At 42.2% G+C, this 15,856-nt stretch overlaps 1 protein-coding gene across 2 annotated transcripts in view; it reads left to right on the forward strand.

Moving 5' to 3' along the window:
- The window catches only part of LOC136699219 (NACHT, LRR and PYD domains-containing protein 9-like), a 59,213-nt gene that overhangs the window by 35,995 nt on the left and 7,362 nt on the right, over positions 1 to 15,856 (forward strand). For both annotated transcript variants that reach the window (XM_066673751.1, XM_066673750.1), the window contains exons 6-10: positions 4,252 to 4,425; positions 4,742 to 4,915; positions 12,382 to 12,555; positions 13,101 to 13,274; positions 13,792 to 13,953. In XM_066673751.1, coding sequence (XP_066529848.1) covers positions 4,252 to 4,425; positions 4,742 to 4,915; positions 12,382 to 12,555; positions 13,101 to 13,274; positions 13,792 to 13,953 — 858 coding nt within the window. The remainder of the gene's footprint in view (positions 1 to 4,251; positions 4,426 to 4,741; positions 4,916 to 12,381; positions 12,556 to 13,100; positions 13,275 to 13,791; positions 13,954 to 15,856) is intronic.

Consider the following 15,856-nt stretch of genomic DNA (forward strand, 5'->3'; position numbering starts at 1 on the left):
GTGTGTATTGGTGCGTTGTCGTCCTGATACACGGCACCGCCTTCAGGACACAATGTTTGAACCATTGGATGCACATGGTCCTCCAGAATGGTTCAGTAGTCCTTGGCAGTGATGCGCCCATCTAGCACAAGTATTGGGCCAAGGGAATGTGGCAGCCCAAACCATCACTGATCCACCCCCATGCTTCACTCTGGGCATGCAACAGTCTGGTGGTACGCTTCTCTGGGGCTTCTCCACACTGTAACTCTCCCGGATGTGTGGAAAACAGTAAAGGTGGACTCATCAGAGAACAATACATGTTTCACATTGTCCACAGCCCAAGATTTGCGCTCCTTGCACCATTAAAATCGACGTTTGGCATTGGCATGAGTGACCAAAGGTGTGGCTATAGCAGCCCGGCCGTGTATATTGACCCTGTGGAGCTCCCGACTGACAGTTCTGGTGGAAACAGGAGAGTTGAGGTGCACATTTAACTCTGCCGTGATTTGGGCAGCCGTGGTTTTATGTTTTTTGGATACAATCCGGGTCAGCACCCGAACATCCTTTTCAGACAGCTTCCTCTTGCGTCCACAGTTAATCCTGTTGGATGTGTTTCGTCCTTCTTTGTGGTATGCTGACATTACCCTGGGGCAAGGTGTATGGGGCAGCCCATATAAAGCAGAGCTGTGGCTGAGTTGAGGCAGCCAGATTCACATTGAGCCACAGGGATATGGAGTACACTGGGCTTGAAGGCCCTAGGTCAAAAGGTCTCCGTTCAGGCAAAGCTTTTGTACAGGAAAAATTAAACTAGAATTTTAAAGGCCTATGGACCAACCTTGTGACAGAAGCCCCATGTCAAACGGTCTCTGACTTTACACCTACAAGGTGGACCAGTGAACTACAGAACAGATCAGAACTACACAAGAACAAAGTCAGGGAATAACACACAAACATGGAGCAGAGACAAAGAACAAGACATGAAAAATTGAACAATTATAGAAACAAACACATACAGAATTCTAGAACAATAACCTGAAACAGTCAGTGAACAAGACTCAGTGAAAACCTGAGACTGGTGCAGAATGCATTCTGGGATATCTGACACTCTTAAGTCTACATAAGTCATGTCTCAATGCATCCTCGATATTATGGGTGGAGAAAGAACACATCCAGGAATGTGGAGTGTAATTGGCTAGATGTGGACTTTTAAATGGCACAGTATTTGGGCTGTGACTTGAAAAAACAGACAAGAATACATTGAGAAAGAGCTAACACAGATGTGACAGAACCATAGCAAACACAGTGAGCAGACAATGAGAACAGAAGCAGACAAAACACAAAAAACAGAAGACAACTGAGACAAAGGACAGATTCCCTCAGTCCTCCATCACTCCGAGAAAGACCAGAGAATAGAGCAGTGGTGAGAGACAAAGAGTTGTTGAGCTGCAAACATCAGAATATAACAGTTGAAGATGAGAATGTCAGTTTTCAAGACAAAATTAATAGTTACAGCAGCTGGAGATGTAAAGTATCAGCCGAAAAGAGGATGCTTATTTGTGTCGACTCCACACACTCTGAGGAGGACGGATCCAGTAGTTGAGGACACTTCAAGTTTCACAGCTGGGGAATTCGTTACATCAAACTTTAGTTGGGTTCTTCTCTCAAACTACCATCTGAACTGTGAATAAAACAAGTCTTTTTGAAGTGTTACAAGCAGAGGGAAGAAAGCACCTGTTGATGTCCAAAACACCATTGTTCCATTATCAGATGAGACCAAAATACAGCTTTCAGGAATTGTGTTTTGGCACAGACACAAAAATGCAAATGCAGTGGAAAAATGTAAGATAAGCAGACAATCTTCCAAGTCATAAATATTATTCAACAATCAGAAAATATGAGTAGCATTACTTTTATTTTGATCCAAAATTCTAAAAGATAGCTACCCAAGATACATTTTAAAATCCACTACCAAAAGCAGGAAGAAATTTTTCTAAAATGAGGATCCCCATTGCTCAGACCAAACACAAATGTACTGTGAACCGGTGCTATGTACCAGTCGGCCAGGAAACACACACACAGGGAGGTTTAATTTCTTAAGGAGGTTTTATTGTGGAAGTCTTGGGTTGGGGGCAATGTAAGGAAGAGTTTGTTAGCTCCAGGTTACTAAGTGACACCAACGGTGGAGTGAGGCAGACTTCCTGAGGAAGGGTGCTCAGCCGGTGGAGATCAGGAGTCCAAAGAGAGAAGCAGTCCTTTCACAGTCAGTCATCTAAGAGAGTTGGAGGGAAGACAAATGTTAGTACTATCCACTCATATGGAATATAACCACACTCCCTAGTTGCTCTGTGAGAGTTGCTTTTAAAGGCACATGTGGAGGGAGATCTGTCCTTGCAATAGTGATCCTCCAGTCCTGCATGGCTTCGGGTCCCCTCCTCCTGGAGTAATGTGACCAGACTCTACTTTGACAGCCAGCAGAAGAGTGTTTTCTTTACTATTCCTCTGCTCTCCGGCTGCTTTCTGACCAGAAATTGAGGAGATTGCCTTGGCTGCTCCACAGGACTCACACCTTTGTCAGGGCTACACACCAACAACCATACAATGTTAACCACACCTAAATTCAACATACCTTCAGAGTACTTCCTTTCCCTAAACCACTAAGGCTTCCTAAAAATTCAGGAAGTATTAAACTAGTCACTGGAAACCTTTAGCGTGTTAATTTTATTTAACGCATATTAATAATTTTACCAAATTTGGCCAAAACTTCCTCCCGTAATTAACTTACTGTCCAGATTCTAGTGATGTATTAGTGGTTTTTAGGTGACAGCTTCTGTTGAAATAAGGATTAAATTCTCTGTCTCACTTTCTCGCTCTCTAAAAACTACTCTGAAATGTTATAATATAATAAAACTAAAAAGGACCATCACTTCTAGCCACAATAGATAAAAAAAAAAACAAAAAAAAAAACAATATTACCTTAGCCCAGAGCTTGGGTTACCAACAGGAGATTCAGGCAGCAGCTAGAGGCAAACCAGATCAGGAACTACAGTGGACCTGAAAAATGCTCTTCTAAAGAGTTGTGGGCTTATTTGCAGTGGGGCGATGGGGCTGAGGGGCTGGGGGGCAGAGGGGCTGGGGGCATCAAGGAGCTAACAACCCAGATGGACAGGAAGAAGGAAAATAAAAGCCTACCACCAGGAAAAAGAGGAGGGAGCAAAATGAATTCCTACCCTCACATAGACCATTGTTTGATTTTCCATTAGGACAATGACCTAAAACTTCATAAGCAATACAAATATCTTCCACTAACCACAGAAGTAAGGTGTAGCCATGACCGTCCCAGTCCCCTGACAGTGGAGCTACAGGTGTCTCTGTCACACAGCTCCAGGGTCCTGGGTTTATGGGTTCAAACCTCACCTCGGGTCACTGTCAGTAAGAAGTGTGGTGTTTTCTCCGTGTCTGTGTGGGTTTCCTCAGAATGCTCTGCTTTCAACCTACAATCCAAACACACATGTTGGTAGGTAGAGTGGCTGTATGACAATTTTCAAAGGTGGTGAGTGTGTGAAACTGTCCACAGGTGTGAATGACTGGGTGAGTGTGAGTGACTGGGTAAATGTGGAATGGCCAGTGATGGACTGGTAAACTCAGGACCCACCGTGACCCTGAACAGAATGGAGCAGTTACAGAAAACGGATTGAGTGGTTAATGTTGGTTTGTTTAATATAAAACTGTTGTGCTTGCAGGAGTGTGGAGACTTTGTGTCCTCATTATTTTTATTCTATTACAATCGACTTGAAAAGTATTTCTGATTTATGACTGTGTTTGTGTACACTTGTACCCGGCCCTAATTCGGCAATGATTTGACTATTAAATATGATCCAGTGAACTGACCACAGCTTTTCACATACACCACTTAGCAAGTTAGCACATTTTTGTTTTGCCTGTTTGTAAATATTCATGTACAGTCAGCAAAACCACAACAATAATGCCATTTCTAACACAGTCTTCCTTTTCCAGTATTAGTGTTGAAATATAAACCTTAGAAATAGGTTTTAATACAAGAACCCAGAGGAATCTAATGTTTTTGTGTTGTACACAATGCAGCTGAGATTTGTTCTGTTCACATCTGTCTGTGGGTTTGTTGTGTGTGTACAAAGAGTCATAAGTGTAATAAGAGTGAAAGAGAGAGAGAGTGCTGAAAATAAACTGAACCTGAATCAGTAACTCTGTCCTGTTTGTGTCAGTTTTAATCACAGTGTTTCTTCTCTCTTGTAGATTTGCTGGCTGTAATCTCTCTGAACAGTCCATCACTACTTTAACTGCAGCTCTACAGTCAGAAAACTGCTCTCTGAGAGAACTGGACCTCAGTAACAATGACCTACAGGATTCAGGAGTGGAGAGGATCTCTGAAGGACTGAAGAGTCCACACTGTAAACTGGAGAAACTCAGGTCTGTATTCATGTATATCATATGGTGTTTATAGCAGCATTACAGAAATATGATATATATATTTTTTGTATATAATAATTAAAACATCCTCCACTGAGGGATTTGTAGATTTGTTAGCCATGTCTTGCACTTTAATGTGTGTGCACTGTTTTATGTTTCCACTAGCTTTGCACTAGTTGCACTTTAATGTTGTGTACTGTTTTATGTAGCACCTTGGTCCTGGAGGAACGCTATTTCGTTTCACTGTGTACTGTAAACATGACAATAAACTTCTTGAACTTGACTTGAATCTGTTGTATTTCTTGTCCTTTTGCAGACTTCCTGTGTGTAAACTTGGCTATCAGTCGTGTGTAACACTGAGGTCAGTTTTAGAATCAGAAAACTGCTCTCTGAGAGAACTGGACCTCAGTAAAAATGACCTGAGGGATGCAGGAGTGGAGAAGATCTCTGAAGGACTGAAGAGTCCACACTGTAAACTGGAGAAACTCAGGTAAATACTCTGTGAATTTATTATTGACTGCAAAGACATAACATTCTTCTACATAAATCCTATATGAACTATATAAATTGACTGAGTAAATCCAGTTTGAATGAACTGAAACCAACTTTGTTTCTGAAGAGTGTCACGGAGGACGTGAAGAGAGGACTTACGGAAGGCGGACACACTCGCTACAACACAGAAAGTTTAATAATGAAATACCAAAACAATCGAACTAGACGAGAAACACGAAATAACATGACTTATAAACATAGGAAAGAGCAGGAAACAACACTAGAGGACTGGGGCAGGAAACAGGCAAGAGAGACGGGTAAGAGCGAGGACGAAACCACAACACAAACACAAGAAACGACAAAACAACAATACATGAACAGCGCGAAACTACAAATGACAAAAAACAACGAAATGACCGATAACAGGAAGTGAGGGAAGAGGGCTTAAATAAACAAACTTAACACGAAACACCTGACACAGATAACGAAGGTAAAGAAGGCGGAACAGAGACGGGACAAAGGTGGAGCTAGAGAGAAACGATGGCGGAGATAGGAATAACAACAAACAGAGCCACATGGAAGGGGAAAACAAACAAGAAAGTGCCAGGATGTGACAGACGCCCCCCCCAAGACGCGCAATTCCCGGAGCGCGAAAAACTAGACTCTCCAGGAGCTGGCGCAGGAGGGGGCCAGAAGAACAAGACAAAAAACGAAACTAGAAGACTTATGATAGGACAGGAAATGGAGGTAAGAGACTGGACTTAAACGGACATCGGACAGAACTAGAAAGAATAGATGGGGAACGAGAGAAGACAGGAGTAGAAACAAGGGAATGAAAGATAGACTGGACATTTGATTGAACACTAAACGGAGACTGAGACTGGAAAGGAGCAGATACACGTGACCGGACTGGGAACTGGACATGGGTCTGGACAGAGGGTTTAACTTGTGACTGAACATGAGACCGCACAGGACTAACAGGGGACTGGACTATTCTGGAAATAGAGGGACAGACACTGGACTGGAACATAGGCTGGACTTGAGGCAAGGGAACTGGGACCAGGACTTTCACAGGGACAGACATTAAGACGGTGACAGGGACCGGAACTGAAAGAAAGGCAGACAAAGGCACAGGGACAAGGACAGAGACAGGATCCAGGACAGGGACAGATACAGGAACAAATACAACATGTGGGTGCCCAGGACTGGCAAATGTCTGTGGGGAAGTCCGAGAAGCCAGCCTGGGCACAGTTCTGGGGATCGGCCCCGAAGTCCTTGGAGCCGTCCTATGGGTATGACCGGGAGGGGTCGTAGCCACAGTCTCGGGGGCAGAAACGGCCGTAGCCACAGTCTCGGGGGCAGAAACGGCCGTAGCCACAGTCTCGGGGGCAGAAACGGCCGAAGCCAAAGTCACAGAGATAGGAGCGGCTGAGGGAGCCGTACTCACGGAGACTGGAGACCCTGCGACGACGTCCACGGAGACAGGGGAACCTGCAGCGACGTCCACGGAGACAGGGAGCCCTGCGACGACGTCCACGGAGACAGGGGAACCTGCAGTGACGTCCACGGAGACAGCGGAACCTGCAGTGACGTCCACGGAGACAGGGGAACCTGCAGTGACGTCCACGGAGGCAGGCGGAACTGCGACGACGTCCACGGAGGCAGGCGGAACTGCGACGACGTCCACGGAGGCAGGCGGAACTGCGACGACGTCCACGGAGGCAGGCGGAACTGCGACGACGTCCACGGAGGCAGGCGGAACTGCGACGACGTCCACGGAGGCAGAGGGATCTGCGACGACGTCCACGGAGGCAGAAGGATCTGTGACGTCGTCCACGGAGACAGAGGGATCTGCGACGTCGTCCACGGAGGCAGAAGGATCTGCGACGACGTTCACGGAGGCAGAAGGATCTGCGATGACGTTCACGGAGGCAGAAGGATGTGCGACGTCATCCACGGAGGCTGAAGGATCTGCGACGACGTCCACGGAGGCAGAGGGATCTGCGACGTCGTCCATGGAGACAGGCGCGGCCGGAGGTGCCGCGCTCAGGAAGACAGGCGCGGCCGGAGGCGCCGCGCTCAGGGAGACAGACGCGGCCGTAGGCGCCGCGCTCAGGGAGACAGACGCGGCCGTAGGCGCCACGGTCAGGGAGACAGAAGCGTCCGTTGGCGCCGCGCTTACGAAGACAGGCGCGGCCGTAGGTGCTGCTCTTCCAGGAACAGGAGCGGCCGTAGGCGCCGCTCTCATAGGAACAGAAGCGGCCGGGGGCGCCGCTCTCACGGGATCAGAAGCGGCAGGAGACGCCGCTCTCTTAAGAGCTTCCAGATCTGCCATGAGGCTTGCCAGCTTCTCCTGGACGGCAGAAGGGACTGCAGCACCAGTTTTGGAAACAGGAGAGGCGGGCGCTGCACTCACGAAGACAGGAGCGGCTGGAGGAGCCGCGCTTATGGAGACTGGAGCAGCCTTTGGCGCTGTGCTCTCAGAGACAGGAGCTGAGACGTCCAACGAGGCAGGTGCTCGTGCTGCTCGCCGAGCATGAGTTGAGGATTTATCTGAGTTGAGGGGGTCTGATGGGCGCACTCTTGAGGGATTCCCCCAGAGGTGCGCCCCTGTTAACCTCACCTCCGTTGTCCTGAGGTAGGAGGCTAACAGCCCCTACCCATAACCCCCCCCCAAGAATTTCCCCGGACCTGAGGGGATAATCCTCCAGCGAAGGGGAGACTCCAGCCCGCTGTCTCCTCCGGATCCGTCGATTCCCGCTGGAGCAATTACTCGATTCCTGAATCGAGTCCTTATGACGAAGATAATTATCCGTGCCGGGCATGTTCTGGAGCCGTTGACTCCACTCCGAGGCCGCTCTTAAAGCCTCCTCCATCAGATCCTTGGGGCCTGTGCGGAATGGAGTTCTGCGAATAACACATCTTTTAAACGGGTAGTCCGTGCTAGCTGTGTCCATATACAGATCGGTCATTCTGTCACGGAGGACGTGAAGAGAGGACTTACGGAAGGCGGACACACTCGCTACAACACAGAAAGTTTAATAATGAAATAACAAAACAATCGAACTAGACGAGAAACACGAAATAACATGACTTATAGGAAAGAGCAGGAAACAACACTAGAGGACTGGGGCAGGAAACAGGCAAGAGAGACGGGTAAGAGCGAGGACGAAACCACAACACAAACACAAGAAACGACAAAACAACAATACATGAACAGCGCGAAACTACAAATGACAAAAAACAACGAAATGACCGATAACAGGAAGTGAGGGAAGAGGGCTTAAATAAACGAACTTAACACGAAACACCTGACACAGATAACGAAGGTAAAGAAGGCGGAACAGAGACGGGACAAAGGTGGAGCTAGAGAGAAACGAGGGCGGAGATAGGAATAACAACAAACAGAGCCACATGGAAGGGGAAAACAAACAAGAAAGTGCCAAGATGTGACAAAGAGTGGCTGTGTCTCACTGTAAATAATGTCTCACTCTAAAATAGCAAAGAGAATGAAATTTGCATTTCCTGAAGGTAATACAGTGATTGCAAAGAGCTGAAATGGATTTAAAAAAAAGTAAAAAAATATATATTTATGTAGTATAATATTGTCACTGTGCAAAGAAATACATATATCTCAGTAACTTCATGGGAGAAGGAAGAAAAAAACCTTAACTTTCAATGTAAGTCAGTGTAAAAAGATTTTGGATCATTCCTCTTTGTCCATTCATCATTAAATGTTTACACAGTGTGAAGGACAGTTGTTGTGTTCAAATGATGTAGTAAACAAAATCTGGTCAATAATGGAGACATGATTTTCTTTGGACAACGACAATATATTTCACAGTTGCTAGGTTGCTTTTAATTGCTGTTGGTTGCACCAATGTTCCTCGCTAAGTGGTTGTTATGGTAATTAAGTTAGTTGCTAAGATGTTTCTAGGCCGTTGCTATGGTATTCCAGGTGGTTGCTCAGGTATTGCTCTGCTGATTTTAGACACCACTTCTTCCATTTTACCCTTAATATATGCATAATTGCATTTTTTTAATTTTCAAAGAGCTGAAATGAATATACGCATAAAGTAAAAAAGAAAAACTTCAAGTGTAATATTGTCCAAAGGAAAATATGAATGTGTTAGTTTGTTTTGATTTTTCATGTGCAAAACAGTAAATCTATAGGAGAATAATAAAAAAAACTGTTTATGGAAGACAATGTTAAAAAGATTTCATTTCAAGTAATTCTGGAGCATTTCTCTTTGTCTATATCATGAAATTGACACAGTGTGAAGGACAGCTGCTGTGTTCAACTGATGTAGTAAACTAAATATCCACAAAAATGGAGACACGTTTTCACTGGGCAGCATATATTTCACAGTTGGTTGCTTGGTTGCTTCTAACTCCTGCTGTTGGTTGCAACGATGTTCCTCATTTGTTGGAGAGTTGTTTCTAGGTGTTTGTTATGGTAACCAAGTTGGTTGGTAAGATGTTTCTGGGCCATTGCTATGGTATTCCAGGTGGTTGCTGATATGTCTCAATGCTGATTTTAGGCAATGTTTGTTCCATTTTACCTTAAAGGGTGCATCATAATACAATTATATTTGTCAGTACAATTTTATTTATAGAGCACTTTTTTACAACAGTTTTAGTCACAAAGCAGATTTACAGAATTCCTGATCCAAACTACAAGTGAGTGCTGCTGAGGCGGCAGTGGCAGGAGGAACTCTACAGAGGAACCAAGACCTATGTTCCTCTAGACACCAGAGCAAAACAAATAAAGAGCTGTGTAGGAAGTAGCAAGGCCCTGGAGTGAGATTTGCATGGAATTTGCTGGAGTCCCTGGATACCAGGGATGTCATGGCTGATATTCATTTGTAATATTGCATTGACCTGAGGAACAGTGCCTCTGGATTGAAAAAAACTGGGAAGGTGGACATCATTTTTATAAAAAGTTGAATGGAGAATATATTCCAATTACTGAGGCATCGCACTTAGCCTGCGTGAGAAAGTCTATACCGTAGAACTGGAAAGGAGTATCAGTCTTTGAGTTAAATTTCAGATTCTGGAGAAACAATGTGGTTTCCATTCTGGCTGTTAAACTGTGGACCAGCTCTTTACCCCCTCAAAGATAACTGAGGCATATGGGAGTTTGTTACTCCACTACACATGTATTTCGTGGATCTGGAGAAGACATATGACCACGTGCCTCAAGATATATTGGGGGGGGGGGTGGCATGGGTGATCTGGGAGTATGGGGTGCCAGAGTCACTGAGGTAAGTCCAAAAGACAAAAACAAGTATCAGACAAGAAGTCAGGGAAACAAAACCATAGCCTGTTTAAAAAAAACTGGTGTTTCAGAATTGCAGAAATTGCTCAAACTATACTCTGCAACTATGTAGACAAAACAGAGGACTTAAAGGAACACTATGTAATATTTTTACCTTAAAATTACTGCGACAAAATCATTGTGATGCTTCACGGACCTGCAACAGGGAGAATAGGACCTCTGTTATTGGTACTCTGGGCTCAGCACTGCAGAAACTGCACTATGTCATTTTTAGAGGAGGGTAGGAAACCACCCCTTCCCTCCCCCTCTCTAACGATTTCATTACAGTGCTATAAAAGTTAATTGCACTAGGGGGAGCCGCAGGAGCAGAAAAAAATCCTCAAATCTTACCTAGTGTTCCTAAATCAGTAAAAAACTGTTATACACAAGTGTCCTATGCCATTGTGAAAGTTTATACTTGTGTGTTGGCATCTCTGTCATGCTGCAATTACACCGCCAAACCAATAGGACTGAATCTTTTTAACCGTATGTCGTACAGAATGTAGTGGTGTAGTGGTATTAGTTTTACAAATCTTTTAAGTGCACTATTTAGGGAGTGTAGTTTAGAGGAGTTAATATTTCTGGACATCTTAATTTGAGCAACTTGAACCATGTTCGTCTGACTGCAGACCAATCACAGTCGTTGTGGTCTACTTAGACATGATGATTTACATTTCTGGAGAGGTGCACATCGGGCTACGCTGCCTGTGGCATAGGTTCAACACAAGCTTAAATTGGGCTTAATACTCAGGAGACAGTGACCTCTGTTGGTTTGGAGGGCAGCATTTTGACTGTATGTAATAGTTGATATAACATCATTCATTGTGTTTAATCTTTGGTCATTTCTGCTGTGTTCAGTGTCAGACTCATTAATGACATTCTATTAAAAGACTGTGGAACCAAGATTGACACTAGAGTCTTTTCACCTACAATGTGTTAAGCCTGAGTCTTATTACTGAAATGATAATAGGACAGACATTAGAACCATAATACGTCATGGTACTTTTACTATCAATACTTAAGTACATTTGAAGGTAAATACTTTTGTGCTTTTACTCAAGTGAAGATCTACAACGAGGACTTTTACTTTTACTGGAGTGATAATTTACCTTGAGTATATGTACTTTTACTCAGGTACATGGGTTGGGTACTTTGTCCACCACTGGTATCTCAGGGTCTCATTCATGAGTGACGAGAAGAAGGATTGTATGGACTGTCATTTCTCCTTCATGTTGAGAGGGGCCAGTTGAGGTGGTTAGGGCAGCTGATCTGGATGCTTCTCACTGGAGATATAACAGTCATGGTCAACTGTGAGGAGGACACAGGGTAGACCAGAGCTTGTTAGAGGGAATATATCCCTGGATGGCCTGGGAATACCTGGTGTTATGTTCTGCTCCTGCCTTGTCCATTTTGTAACATTTCTCTGTGACCTGTGGTGGTCTTGCAACAAACATGCGTTTACATCCTGCCTTCTTGCCTGCTTCTTCATCACACCTGAGATACCCCAGGAGGAGCTAGAGGAATTTGCTTGGGCCAACGATGCTGCATTTCTTTACTCACCCTGTTGCCAACCTGACCCTGAAATAAATCAAGCTTCCAAAGGAATAGGTCTATAGTTTGGCAGCTTGCAGGGATCAAGGTTTGGTTTCTCGATCAATATTTTAATCACTGCTGATTAAAATGCTTTTGATATGTGGCTACGGCTGAAGGATGAGTTTACAATCATAGATAGAGGTTCAGTTATTTCTGGTAACATTTCCTTGTAGGAATAGGGTCTAATCTCATGTCAATAATGAGAAAGAAATTACTTTAACTAAAGGTGTCTGGCTTTTGTGCTGTAGTTACACTGTATTCAGAATCAGCTCTGGCTGCATAAAGCTGTGGATTACTTTTGGTTAATTGTATAGTCAGAAATTTCTGTCTAAAAGCTTCAGTTTTATTACTGAAAAAATCACAAAATCAGTACTACAAATAAAAAGAATTCAAATATTTGAAGTAGTATGAATGAATTACTTTACAGTTTTATTAATTTTGTTTACAGGTGATTACACACCAGATCAATTCAGTTTGATATATATCATACAATTTTTATTAGTGTATGGTCCAAATGATTTGATTCTGACATTCCCTCCCATATGGTTTTTCAGGTTAGTCATCTGTAATCTCTCAGTGAAGTCATGTGAATATCTCCTGTCAGCTCTACAATCACAACACTGTGTCCTGAGAGAACTGGACCTCACTCACAACGGCCTGCAGGATTCAGGAGCGGAGAAGCTCTGTGATGCACTGAAGAGTTCACACTGTAAACTGGAGATCCTCAGGTCAGCTTTGTATGAATTCATTTAGTTATTAAAACAGTACGCTGTGAACATACTGTAAGTTTCTGTAAATTTCTCCAAGACAACGGTGTGTGTATTACAGACAAAGGTTTTAGGGCATTCACTCATACAACCACAATTTTTTTTAATTTATGACAAACCACTGTATTACATTATATTGAATGAATACGAACAAAAATACCTAAATTATTACAATTATTCAATTTTCTAGGGTAAGATTTTTTGTGAAAGAACAAACTGAAATTGACCCCTGAGAGTCCCAGGCTTATTCTAATCTAAAAACCAGTGAGTCCTGGACAAAATGGGGCTAATTCTGTGCATTTGTTCTGAAGGATTATTTGTAAATGCCTTAGTAATTGCACAGATTCTGAACACTGTGGAGATTATTAGTTTGAAACTCAGAATTTTATAAAACTCTGACACTGAAACTCTTTATACAGGGATTACCCTGAATCCATCCCTCCTTCACTACATTTAACATCTTACTTCACTCAGAATAATCCTATAAAATATTTCCTCTGTTTCAGACTGGCTTTGTGTGATTTGGGGGACAATTCTTGTGAAAGTCTGTGCTCAGCTCTACAATCAGAAAACTGCTCTCTGAGAGAACTGGACCTCAGTACCAATGACCTGCAGGATTCAGGAGTGGAGAAGATCTCTGAAGGATTGAAGAGTCCACACTGTAAACTGAAGATCCTCAGGTAAATATTAATTCAAATTAAGTCTATTTTTTATAACAGACTTTAGCCTTAGGCATTTACCAGATTGAAAAATAATGCCAGCAATCCTGCAGTAACTCTTATTATTATAATGACAAAAGCATGTTTTAATTTGAGACCAATTTATATAAGATATTTTATTTTATTAGGATCTAAATTTAATTTTGTTTTGTGTGTGAAGTTTTGTTTTGTGCAAAGAGATCTTATATTTTATATATTTTCTTGTTTATATCTATTTTTAATTAAAGGAAATTTTAATTTTTAAAATATGATTAATGTAATGTAACTGTGTTATTATTAATCAGAGGTCATTCTTGCTAAAGGACCTATATGTTAAATGTGAATCAGATTATTTTACATGCTAGAATGAGTGGGGTGAAGTTGTTACATCATTTTTAATATTAAAGTGTTTGAGTAAGTATCAACAAAATTAATGTTTAGTGTTTTGTGAATCATCTCTCATTACATCTTTCCCTATATTTTTCCATCATTTCCATAGATTATCTGGTTGTTTAATAACAGAAAAAGGCTGTTCTTCTCTGGCGTCAGCTCTGAAATCAAACCCCTCCCACCTGAGAGAACTGGATCTGACCTACAATCACCCTGAAGATTCTGGAGAGAAACTGCTCTCTGATCCACTCTGCAGTCTACAGACACTCAGGTACGGAGAGAGACCGAGAAAAATATTATTACATTTTTATACAAACATTTTAAACATTAGATCAAGTGAAGTATTGACAGATTAAAGTGGGTATATTCTTCTCTGTTTCCTTTTCATTTTAATTAGCCACACACAGCTCACACACACTGCTCTCACAGGCATTACATTACACACTGTGTGATGCAGCTGCCTTAATTGAGACACACAGAAGCTCTGTATTAAATGTGTTCTCTTCCTTCTCTGCTCATTTTTACTGGTTTTGTCAGTTCTCTCATTTCTCCACTCTTATTTTGTCTGTTTTCTCAAGTCTCCACTCTGGTCTGGTCTGTTTTACACTGTTTAACCCCCCTCCAGCCTGAACATTTCCAAATCACTAGTTTCACCTCTTCCAACAAAAAATTACCCAGAATGCATTTAGTTCTCTGAGCCTGTTTGTATTTACAGCAAAAAATAAACAGAATTAACATGAAAAGAAACCCCACCCCTCCAAGAACACCCAGGATTTCAGAGAGGCGAACCAAGGGTTAAATACACAGCACATAGCAGATATGATCAAAATGAGTTTTGGTCTAAATTGAAAAGCTTAAAGTGTCCAGATCAGAAAGAAGTGTTCAGCCCGATCTAAAGCTTCCTTTTGGTTTAGACATAAACCCAAGGCTGAGATTTCCACCTCTGGTAAAGAACTGTCTCTGATTAGGACCCAATTTCCAAAAACATAATGTGAAAATCATTTAAACCAATAACTGAGACAAAACAAATGCCCTCACACTGTTATAAAAACAGCTCTTTTTAATTTTATTTCTGTTTATTTCTGCCACTAGGGTCTTCTTCAGGTAAACACCCAAGTGATGGAAAATTAACTTTTGTAGAGACCAGCCTGTGACATCACAGTTTACCTGCTCATCAACACTGACAGAATGAGCCACAAATTACAATAATAATTTAAAATAATAAAATTATAATTGATACACTCACATAAATAGGTAAAGTGTTGGTCACTAAAGGTACAAACTGTTTAAATGTACCTTTAAAGTGTTTAAAAGTCCAGTTTTGTTCCTTATAGGTACATTACATTCTCTTCTCCAGAAGGAGAGATACATGTTTGTAATCTTTCATCATAGAACTGTGTAGTATATAAAAAACATAATAAAAGTCCTGGAGATGAAACGGGGCGTATGAAATCAACACAATTTTAAAATCTACAGTTATAATAAAATAAGGTACAGTTATGTCCCCTAATTATCATCACAGAGACAGCAAAAGTTACCACCACAGTGACAACATTTCTGACAGTGTAGTGTATAAATGTAAATAACAAATCATAATGACTGCACAGTGTAAAAGGTTTTGTGGAACACATACAAATTAATATCCACACTGAAAAATCTCATTAAAATACATCAGTGTCTGTGTAGTAAAGGCTCTTTGGCTCCCTCCACAGGACTGTGGTCTATCAGAGCTTTGAATACAACACTGTGATCTGATTCAAGGAAAGAAACATTTAACAGACCCCTACTCTAATGTCTCTCTTGGGTGGGGGTGTGGTGGGGTGTGTCTCCATCAGCTGTGTGGCACTTGAAATGCGCATATTTTGAAATAGCACTTTAAAGCATTTAATTTAATCCTACTTCTTAACCCAGGCCACTGAGCAATGAATTATTAACTATCATAATAAAATCTAAACTTGTGTATGTATTTAAACCTCTTCCAAAAAGATTCCAAATCCAGATTACATTTATTCACAAAGGACAGTGGTGCCACTAATTTCACACCTGATCATTATAACTCCTTATATCTTTGTCAAAGGGTAATTAGGCAGATTGTTAAATAAAATAGAAGACTGTAGAGACAGTGTCAATGGCAGTATTTCAAATGCCTAAGTGAGGAAAATACTGAAATAAAA

This window comes from Hoplias malabaricus, chromosome 6 (assembly GCF_029633855.1).
Source record: "Hoplias malabaricus isolate fHopMal1 chromosome 6, fHopMal1.hap1, whole genome shotgun sequence".
Lineage (NCBI taxonomy): Eukaryota > Metazoa > Chordata > Actinopteri > Characiformes > Erythrinidae > Hoplias > Hoplias malabaricus.